The sequence below is a fragment of the Triticum aestivum genome, chromosome 7A (assembly GCF_018294505.1).
Source record: "Triticum aestivum cultivar Chinese Spring chromosome 7A, IWGSC CS RefSeq v2.1, whole genome shotgun sequence".
Taxonomy (NCBI): Eukaryota; Viridiplantae; Streptophyta; class Magnoliopsida; order Poales; family Poaceae; genus Triticum; species Triticum aestivum.
This window is the reverse complement of record NC_057812.1, coordinates 385873241-385884223: the sequence shown is the minus strand read 5'-3', so window position 1 is coordinate 385884223 and position 10983 is coordinate 385873241. Positions and strand designations below refer to the sequence as shown.

The 10983-nt window shown below is 44.7% G+C and overlaps 1 protein-coding gene and 1 long non-coding RNA gene across 2 annotated transcripts in view; one reads left to right on the top strand and one right to left on the bottom strand.

Annotated features, from left to right (window-relative positions):
* LOC123146951 (uncharacterized) overlaps positions 1-4664 on the top strand; it is a 13685-nt gene extending 9021 nt beyond the window's left edge. Inside the window, exon 3 of the long non-coding RNA XR_006472995.1 lies at positions 4428-4664. This is a non-coding gene — a long non-coding RNA (uncharacterized lncRNA). The remainder of the gene's footprint in view (positions 1-4427) is intronic.
* The window catches only part of LOC123146950 (protein RER1A), a 13146-nt gene extending 6044 nt beyond the window's left edge, over positions 1-7102 (bottom strand). The window contains exon 1 of the mRNA XM_044566210.1: positions 6609-7102. Within this exon, the coding sequence (XP_044422145.1) occupies positions 6609-7087 (479 nt within the window). The 5' untranslated portion in view covers positions 7088-7102. The remainder of the gene's footprint in view (positions 1-6608) is intronic.
* Positions 7103-10983: the final 3881 nt, after the last annotated feature.

Here is a 10983-nt window from a genome sequence, read left to right as displayed (position 1 = left end):
TTGAAGTAATTGGATACCACCGAGTCTTACCCGCTCGTAACTCAACCGCCACGGCGTCCTTGCCCGACGGGGAGGTCATCGATAGGCTTTTGTTTCCTTCTCTCTTCATCCTTTTTTGCAGAAATTCAACAAGTCCTAGGCAGGCGACTTCCCGCCAGGTAGGTCACACGGTAATCAGGGGCTACTGACAAGGATATGACACTCGGACATGCCAGACAAGCATAGGGTCAGCTACAACATCGACCAAGGTGATGAGTCAAACCATCTTGGGAGACAAGGAAGCAGGCGGCTACCCACACACAGCATGGTCCGATTCGACCCAAGGGACCAAGGGGCGCGAACCCACAATTAGTCCGACCCGAGCAATGTAACCCTAGCTCGACCAAGTATAAGGCAAGCTAGGGGGCCTCTTGTGGGACAAAGACAACATTCTAGAGCCGACTAGCTAGGGTCTTACCTACGCCTCTTCTTTTTCCTCGGCCGCCGCCACCACCGAAAGCTTATAACCCAAGAAACACATCTCTTAAAGCACTCAAGCAATACAACCACCATAGGCTAAGGTGTTGCCTCTCCAGGGAGGGCCCGAACCTAGGTAAATTGCTTGCTTCTTGTGCTACCATCTCGATTTGTCGCTAGCATCCTCTCCGAACAAATTTGTTGTCTCTCGACAGTATTGTCGGTCTCAAAACAACGACAACACGGCTCTGTCAATTTTGGCCCGAGAAGAAGTACGAACAATCTGGCATGTGTACTCCTTAATTTCTACTCCCTCCGTCCCATAATATAAGAGCGTTTTTGATACTACAGTCAAAAACGCTCTTATATTATGGGACGGAGGGAATATTGATTAGTGTTTTGTCTTTTTTAGACCACTAAGCTGGTTCGTTGGATGGCCTAAGAAGATAGAGAACAGTGGACATTAGTTGCTACAGCAGTTGCTTTGAGCCACGTCCGAGGAGCCGACTACAACCCCACATGGACCTGGACCTAGCCTCGGCCCATAACTAACCAGTCTAATCCAACATATCCCATTATTTATAACCTTTAGTACTATTAACAAACAAAAATTACATATGAAAGTAATAGGTGTTTATCCCATCAATTAAACTTGTTCCGTGTTTAATGATAAAATCAGCCTTCATGGTGGATTAACACAAACACCTAAATTTCGGCTCTCTAGCATATTGGGTGATGTGTCGAGGATGCATACCCAAATTTTTCGGCAAGAAATGAGTAGCAAAATGAGAACAATCAATAGGTCAACTAGCTTGCATCTAGCAGAAGTTCACTGCCACACCGTTTTTTATTCTTACTTTGATTTTTGTTTGTTGTATTCTATCCTTATTCCTTTGAAAATCCTCCTCAAAATAAATGTCAGCAGTGAGTCGATTGCCTATTTCTGGATTGTCTGCTTGTACCCACACTAAAAAGAAGATTATTTATTGTGTTACGCAGATTTAATATTTCTAATATGTTTAAATAAAATCATCTAAAAGTAGGATAAAAATAAACATGGTATCGTTATAGTATATTTTGGGTCAATCTATGTCGAGTCGGACCTTTAGCATGGTTCAATTTCTTAAATAGTGTATTAAACTACCTTATGAGTAAGCGACATATTAGCTCATTTGAGTGACCCTCCAAACTCCTCAGGTCAAACCTTTAGCATGGTCCAATTTCTTAAAGCGTGTATTCAACTACCTTATGAGCAGCCCGCAAAAAAAACTACCTTATGAGCAAGCGACATATTAGGTCATTCGACCGACCCTCCAAACTCTATTCCTACTCTCATCTTATGTCTAATGCAATACCAGTTAGATCTAAATGTGAATGTGAAGGATCGTCACACAATAAAAAGTGTACTTGATTATTTCGTAGCTTCTCTTTGTCATTTAAGATGTTTTCACGAGCACAAATCCATACTTGACTTTTGATATGTACATTTTTATGTTCGAAAAAATTATGTGGCGACCATTAGGCCAAACAATCTGTTCACCATCCGATCTAGAATCTAAGGGCGATGCGTCGCTCCCCTCTTTAATTGCCTCTTACTTTTCTCCCGCAATCACACTCCACGACTCTATCATCAGCCATGCACCCATATTTTCTCTTTCCAGGTTCTGAAGCCGCATGTGCGCCCAGCATTGCCCCTCTCCGGCATTCTCATCACACTATTCCACTCCGAGATTTTCTACCAAGATGTCCTGTCCAGCACCAACAAAGGCTCCTAGTCTTGCCTGGGGGCGAGTTGGATAGGGACATGACCCCATGGGGCGTGGCATAAATGGCATGGCAAGTGGATTTGCTGCCATGGCAGGTTGAGGGGGCCAGGCTAGGTACCGGAGGTCACGTGTTCGCCATGGTGGGTTCCTCTAGTCTTGGATGACGTGAGCTTCCACTCCATCGAGTTGGCAACATGGTCCTACCCATGTCATACTCCTGATGTGGCGCATCTCAAGTCGTTTGTACCAAGCTGGAGATCCGAATGTAGTCTCACTTATGACAACTCGCCCGCTCCAGCATGCATCCCTCCCCACTGCGTCACATGTGCAGCTTCAATGTTATGCCATGCCTCGCCCACCACATGCTCGACATAATGCCATACACCCAATACTCTCTACAATGCCTTCACCAGCTCTTTTCCTCACGCGCCTACGACTGCCTTGTCGCCAAACTCCGCTTCAAGCGCAGCCTGATTGATGAGGTGCCCAGAATGACTAATCTCTAGCAGCCAATCCTGTAGGTTTTGTAGACTGTCTACACAGGAGTGATTTGTCTACAACCTTGGTTAGGAGGGGAAGGTGGTGCAAAGGAACACAACATGGAGGGGAAGCTGCTTTGGCAAAGCAACACATGTGAGTCGGTGCCTCCATGAAATTGATGGAGTTACCAACAATCTAGGTGACAGTTATTACTGTTAAACAATGTAATTACCCAGTATTAGTATTGTAATAGTTACTGAGGTATTTTGGTTACAGATACTTGTAATCAAAGCACTACCATATCTGCCCAACTTTCATATTGAAGTTACCACTATGGCACTTTTAGTTACCCAGTTGTCCGGGTTACAGTTACCATCAAAGTACCATGTAGTTACTCGGTAGTTCAAGCTTAATTTGTCACTCAGACTTCATAACGCTAATATAGTTGCCCAGTTTCTCACTGATGCTCAAGTTACAATATCACGGCCGATATATTTACCCAGTTATCCATAGTAAAATTACCATCATAACACTACTACTGTAAGACGCAATTATCAACATGACAATTATGCAGCTACCCAGTTGGTCATGCTGGTCATGCTACAGTTACAAAGCAATTATGTAGCTACCCAGCTCTTATGCTACAGTTACTAACATAGCAATTACGTAGTTACACGGCTCCTTAAGCTAAGTTACACCATGAAACAATTGTAGTTAACTAGTATAACAGGTCATAGTCACCACCACCATTGTACTGATGTATTTACATGGTGGTTCAGTGAGATATAGGACAACTTGTGAGTACTTCGGTAACTTTAGTGACCTGATAACCACTCAGTATAGTTACCCAACATCCAAATTATACTTACCAACATGGCAATTATGTAGGTCCCAAGTTTCTCATGCTACAACAGTTATCACCATGAGAGTTAACCAGCATACTATGTCACAGTCACCACCATACTAGTGGAAGTAATGGTGGTTCTGGTGAGATCTATTTTCGAGGCAATCGCTACCTAGCTCACACATTACTGTTTGGACTGAGCAATCCAGTAGCTCAAATAATGTTGGCTACCAGCGAGATTTAGTTTTAAATTTGATAAGTATATCTTGAACTATCTGGCATTGTTCCAAATATCGGCCAGTTAATCGGCATCTCGGTCAGTTAATCGCTAATCGGTGCGTCACCGAATAGCCGATTAACTGATTCATTGGCCGATTAATTGGAAAATTCTCCTATTTATCCGTACTCAGCACCCGACTAATATGGTACCAATTTACCGATATCCTAAACATTGCTATCTGGTAACTGACACATTTACTTGGCTTGGTAATCTCTAAGCTCCCAAAAATTTGATTAGACATCCAACCGAGATAATTTTTCAAGACGATAACAATGACTTATATAGTAACAATGATAACTTCTGAGCTCTCAAAAGTCGCTGAAACATTCCAAGAGTTCTAGTTTTCATGTTGAATAACTACTTGCGAGTAGCTTGTAAGTAACATGTTGCAGCTTCCTAATTTTTAACCCGAAAAAGAGATGTCAGGGCATACCCATATGAGATCTAGTTTCAAAGATCTCGTCATGACGAACTTAATGATGAAAACGGATCGTAAATTGGATAATACTATTTGGGAGTTAAATCATTCTGATTTTTCAAAATAAAATAATATTTGCTGACATCATCTTTTTTTGTTTATACTTGCATGCATGCACCAAAGCTTCAGTTTTGCTAGCTGTAAGAGAAGGAGTGTGCGCCAAGATGGGGATAGGGAAGTGTTCGGCAATTCAGAAAAAAAGATGGAAATAGGAAAATGTTCAGTAGATCATACCAAGGGCTCATTCTTTTCAGCTCCAGATTCTCCAGAATTTTATTCTGAGAAACTGCCCACAGAAACAGTTGCGTACAGATTCAGTTGTCCAGTTCTTTTCAGCTATTGCAGTCCGAGATTGTTGTATGAGTTCTGTGCTGAAATGTTTATAATGCCCACTGTGTGCTAAGCATCAAAATTCACATAGCACCACATCACATAGCATGTCCTCTATCTACTAAACATAATAGTCCAAATAAGAAATAACCACACTCAAACAGCATGCCCACTGCCAACTTAGCATCAAAATTGGTCATAACATTCACATAACAAACATTCTGTTCCTGCGTACCCGTACCACTCAAAATATAATCAAAACTGGAGCCTGGACGCCCAATCCTACGGAACTGAAGATTGAATATGATAAGCAAAATGGTGACAGCGACCAGAAGCTTCACAGCAACAAGCTCATGGCCACAACGCTCCTGCAGCCAACCACGGGTGCTAGCTCGTGCCCACCACCAGCATGCTCTACGGCATTGTCGCGATGCAGCACATGACAGAAGCGTCAGGAGGGGGAGGTCCCTCAGCCGGTGCTCCCTGGTGCCCTCACCACACGTGCCCACGCCCACAGAGCTGCAGTGGGCGCCCTCGCCCTGGTCCAACATGATGTTGTTCAGCGCCACGTGCCAGCCTGCCAGCGCGCCGGTGATAGGGTGCAGTACCTGCCAAGCGCGCCCGCCTCCGACTCCCATGCGTCCACCGGAAGAAGAGGAGGTGGATCAGCGTCAGGGACGAGCAGTTGCACCGATCGATGCGACGAGGTAAGGTGGGAGCAGGACGAGCAGCAGTGGCCATGTTGGGGATTCGGTGGGGCGAGGTGGCAGCGCTAGGTAGAAAACGATGAAAAGGGGGGCAAAGCCAAAAAAACATTTGTTCAAGTTACATAAGTTCGGGAATCAACTGGAAATTGGGAGTGGCGCCAATTCTCCATCCAACAATTTTTGTGAGGGAAACGGAGGCCATGAGCTGGCAGCTAGGAGGCTTTTTCTAGTTCTTTTCAGCTCAAGATTCCGCAACCCAGAAGTTGTCTCAGAAGATGAAAAGAACTTGCCCTAAATACATAACATTCGGAAAATAGCAAAAGTTATTTTGTGTTTTACACTGGATTTTATTTCCCCACTACTTTGAACAGCTATGCTAAACAAAATTGGATCCCATGCCAAATTGCAGCTCCCAAGCAAGCCAACAGAATTCACAGAACCAAAGACCAGTGCGACTGTGTTCACGCATTAAAATCACAAACAAGCTCCCACCTTCACAATAGATAACCTACATGGAACATAACCATAAAATGAGCAAATAAATAACAAGCAGTCATGCATGGCTGCACAAGAGTTTTGCAGGAACCAGCTAAGTCCCACTCCCGCATCAATCTCCGAAAATTCCGCAATTCAACCAAGACAGAAATTGGCTGCTCACCTATCGACCCAAGAAGTTCTACCCTCAAAAAAGAAAAACTCTACCATCAAATAACCCCATCACCTCTCACATATTATCAAGATCTCAAGCTCCCGAGTAATACAAAACTTACGGGATAAATCCTACGAGATTAGTTTAGGGGAGAAAAGGGAGGGAGGGGGGGGGGGGTTAGTTAGGATTACGGGGAGGTTAGTTGAAATTCACAGGGAGGATTATTCTGTACATCTCATCCCTAGCAATTTGTCCATAGATTAGTTGCCAGCACTGATAGAAAAAGACAGCACATTCAAAGTAACATCAAATCTCAACGGAGCTGATCCTCGCGGACGATCATAGCACAGACAGAGAAGACCCTAACACATCAAGCAAGCAAGAAAAACGCATCTACCCAGTTACTCTATTAAACATACAGTTTTGCTAAAGCACATCTAGATGTGCTCTAAGTATTGCACATCTAAGTCCTATGTCATTGATTTTATGCTAAGATCCATGCAAGCATTTTCTTTTATCTTTTTTCTGTCTTTCTAGTTTGACTGAGTCACTTAGATGTGCAATAACTATGACACATCACAGGATCCGGTTTACGCGGGCAAGAGCAAAGGATCGCACCAGAACTTGAACTCGGGCAGGCGGCGGACGAACGGACGGAACTCGTCCGAGGAGCGCGTGGGGAGCGCGGGCCCCTCGCCGAGCACCTCGGCGAGCTCGGGGTCGACCTGAGGCGACAGGAAGGCGATGAGGAGGTTGAGGAGGTAGATGCCGAGGGCATACGTCACGATGTAGTAGCCGCCGACGAACCACGCGCGCAGCGCGTACACCAACACTCCCCCAGCGAGGCCCAGCCAACGGCGGCCCACGTGCGGAGTTGACCGGTCCAGCAGGTGCTGAAACCGCCGGGATGCCGTGGCGACCGCTGCCGACAGGGCAGCGGCGGGCCCCCCGCTATCGCTGCTGTAGGTGGAGGCAGCCGGAGCAGGGGCGGAGGCGGAGGCGGTGGAGGAAGAGGAAGGGTCCATCATGGCGTTGAGCGGACTGCGGTTGGGGATCTCGTGCAGCAAGGCCTCCGCCCTTATGGCATCCCATCCCATCCCATTCACGTCTTGCCTCCTCGGAGCTTAGAGCTTCTCGGCCGTTCGATTGGAATCTTCTCGCGAACACAGACCGTGGGATGTCAGTCGTTGGATATTTGCCAGATCAACTTCAGCCGTCCGATAAATTTCAATTGCATCAAAATGTGATATCCTTGCCCGCACCGAGTCATTTTTGTCATTTCATATATGGATATAAAATGGCAGCAGCACTGTGTTGAGTAAAAACCTAGTTGTGTCCTTCTGCACTTACGGTTACGTGGTTGGGTCAACCTCGCGGCCTAGCTCCCATCCCTAACACTAGCTCATCCTCTACGCCGCCATCGTCCGTCCTCCTCTTCCTGCATCCCATCTCGTCGTCAGGCGCGTGCTGCCACCAATTTTCATCCTCCCCTCATGATGACCCACAAGTATAGGCATCTATCGTAGTTTATTCGATAAGTAAGAGTATCAAAACCAACAAGGAGCAGAAGAAAATGACAAGTGGTTTCAATAAGGTATTCTCTGTAAGCACTGAAATTATCGGTAACAGATAGTTTTGTGATAAGATAAATCATAACGGATAACAAGTAAATAAAGTAACTAAGGTGCAGTAAGGTGGTTCAATCCTTTTTTAGCAAAAGGACAAGCCTGAACAAACTCTTATATGAAACAAAGCGCTCCCGAGGATTCGCGTTTGTTACTTTGATAATTTGATATGTGGGTGGACCGGTGCTTGGGTGTTGCCCTTCCTTGGACAAGCTTCTCACTTATGATTAATCCCTTTCGCAAGCATCCGCAACTACGAAAGAAGAATTAAGGTAAACATAACCATATCATGAAACATATGAATCCAAATCAGCCCCTTACGAAGCAACGCATAAATTAGGGTTTAGGCTTCTGTCACTATAGCAACTCATCATGTACTTATTACTTCCTAATGTCTTTCCCTAGGCCCAAATAATGGTGAAGTGTCATGTAGTCGACGTTCACATAACACCACTAGAGGAGAGACAACATACATCTCATCGAAATATCAAACGAATACCAAATTCACATGATTACTTATAACAAGACTTCTCCCATGTCTTCAGGAACAAACGTAAGTACTCACAAAACATATTTATGATCAAGATTAGAGGAGTATTAATTATCATTAAGGATCTGAAAATATAATCTTCCACCAGATAAACCAACTAGCATCAACTACAAGGAGTAATCAACACTACTAGCAACCCACAGGTACCAATCTGAGGTTTTGGGACCAAGATCGAATACAAGAGACGAACTAGGCTTTGAGAGGAGATGGTGCTGGTGAAGATGTTGATGGAGATTGACCCCCTCTCAACGAGAGGATCGATGGTGATGACTATGGCGACGATTTCCCCCTCCCGGAGGGATGTTTCCCCGGCAAAACAGCTCCGTCGGAGCCCTAGATTGGTTCTGCCCAGGTTTTGCCTCTAGACGGCGGCGCTTCGCCCCGAAAGCTTCCTTCTAATTTTTTCCAAGTCAAAACGCACAATATAGCCAACGATGGGCACCAGAGGCCTGCCAGGGGGCCCACAAGGTCAGGGGGCATGTTCTAGGGGGATAGGGCGTGCCCTCCACCCTTGTGGCTGGCTGGTGGCCCCCCTCTGGTACTTTCTTCACCTAATATCTTTTATATATTCCAAAAACATGCTCCGTGAAGTTTCGGGACTTTTGGGGTTGTGCAGAATAGGTCTCTAATATTTGCTCCTTTCCAGTCCAAAATTCCAGGTGCCGGCATTCTCCCTCTTCATGTAAAGCTTATAAAATAAGAGAGAATGGGCATAAGTATTGTGATATAATGTGTAATAACAGCCCATAATGCAATAAATATCAATATAAAAGCATGATGCAAAATGGACGTATCAACTCCCCCAAGCTTATACCTCGCTTGTCCTCAAGCGAAAGCCAATATCGATAAATATGTCCACATATTTAGAGATATAAGTGTCGATAAAATAAAAGTACGGACATGAGGGCATCATGATCATCTTTAGAACAGCAACATATATTGTCCTATAGTTTCTCATGCTAAAGTAACAATTCATTCACAAAGCAAAGTATGAATCAGAAACTTCATTGAAAACTAACAAACTATGACCTCAGTCATTGGAGCAATTGCAATTTATCATAACATCGGAAAGAGTCAATATAAGAGCTTTTCAGCAAGTTCACATACTCAATTATCATATAATCTTTCACAATTGCTAACACTCACGCGATACTTATGGGTTCAAAGCTTCAATCGGACACAGAGAAAGATAGGGGCTTATAGTTTCACCTCCCAATCTTTTACCTCAAGGGTAATGTCAATAATAATACTTTATGAAAACCTACATCCGAGTGGATATATATGTATCCGGATCTCTCCAACACATAGTGCTTGCCAAAGGAAAAAGTATAAAAAGGGAAAGGTGATGATCACTATGACTCTTGTATAAGGGTAGGAGATAAAAGTAGAAAATAGCCCTTCGCAGAGGGAACTAGAGGTTGTCATGCGCTTTTATGGTTGGATGCACAAAATCTTAATGCAAAAGAACGTCACTTTATATTGCCGCTTGTGATAAAGACCTTTATTATGCAGTCTGTCACTTTTATTTCTTCCATATCACAAGTTCGTATAAAGCTTATTTTCTTCACACTAATAGATCATGGATATTTAGAGAGCAATTTTTATTGCTTGCACCGATGACAACTTACTTGAAGGATCTTACTCAATCCATAGGTAGGTATGGTGGACTCTCATGGCAAAACTGGGTTTAGGGATGTTTGGAAGCACAAGTAGTATCTCTACTTGGTGCAAAAGAATTTGTCTAGAATGAGAGGGAAAGGCAAGCTCAACATGTTGGATGATCCATGACAATATAACTTCTATTCGGATATAAGAAAACATCAAGAGATAAGAGAAGGATGTTCCACCGAGCTCTCTCAGAGCTCAGGCACTCTCGGCCGTCGGATCGCGATGCTTGATGGGTTTTGGGTCGTTCGATCGAGCAGATGGAAGATATGGGCCATCAGATCCTGGTCTGGCACTATAGAAATGAATAATTACTGCCTCTAACCGCCTCCATGCGCTTCCGTTCCTCCCGTCGCGTGTACCAGCGGTGAAATATCCCCTGCCACCGTACGTTATATCTTGCCCCCGCCGAGGGTATTTCGGTCTTTTCGCTCCCGGGGGTCGTGTGTGGCGCGCGGTGATTAGCTCGTCCGGCTATGGGGTGGAGGAGGGCAGCGACCCACCCTTTCGTGCTCTCATTCGTCCCTCTCGTCTCCCTCTTTCTGGATCTCATTCTCTCTCATCGCGGCGCTCCTCCTTCTCGATTCGACGCCGTCCTTCAGGTGGTTTCCCTCTACCTCTCGCTCGTCTATTTTGTTCTGGTTGTTTCTTACCGTCTCCCTTGCTTGTTTGCTTGATTTTAAGTGTTTGGACGGTGCCGTTGCGTTGGGCCTGCCTTGCGAGTTGATCGGGAAGGGAGCACACCGGCTGAGCTTCTGAGATGGCTGAGGTAATTGATTTCTCCCTTGTTTGTTCTCCCCTCCGTGCTATGTATGTGCTCATCAAGACTTTTGTTGTTCTTCAGGGATCTGTCTAGGGTTTGCTTGTCGATTCATTCGGATTTGTGCTGATCCATTCTGATTCGTGTTGTTCGAGGTGTTTTGGCTGGTTCGGTTGCAGGTAATTCTCCCCTCTCGCCTGGCCTCCTCGGTTTTACTTCTGTAGGTCGTATGTGTGTCTATGGTCCATAAATACTGCAGATTCTATCCTCTGTTTTGCGAATATGTGTATTACAGGGGATGTGTTATTTATTATTTATGTTGTTTGCGAATATGTGTATTACAGGGGATGTGTTATTTATTATTTATGTTGTTTATTTATTATTTATGTTCTG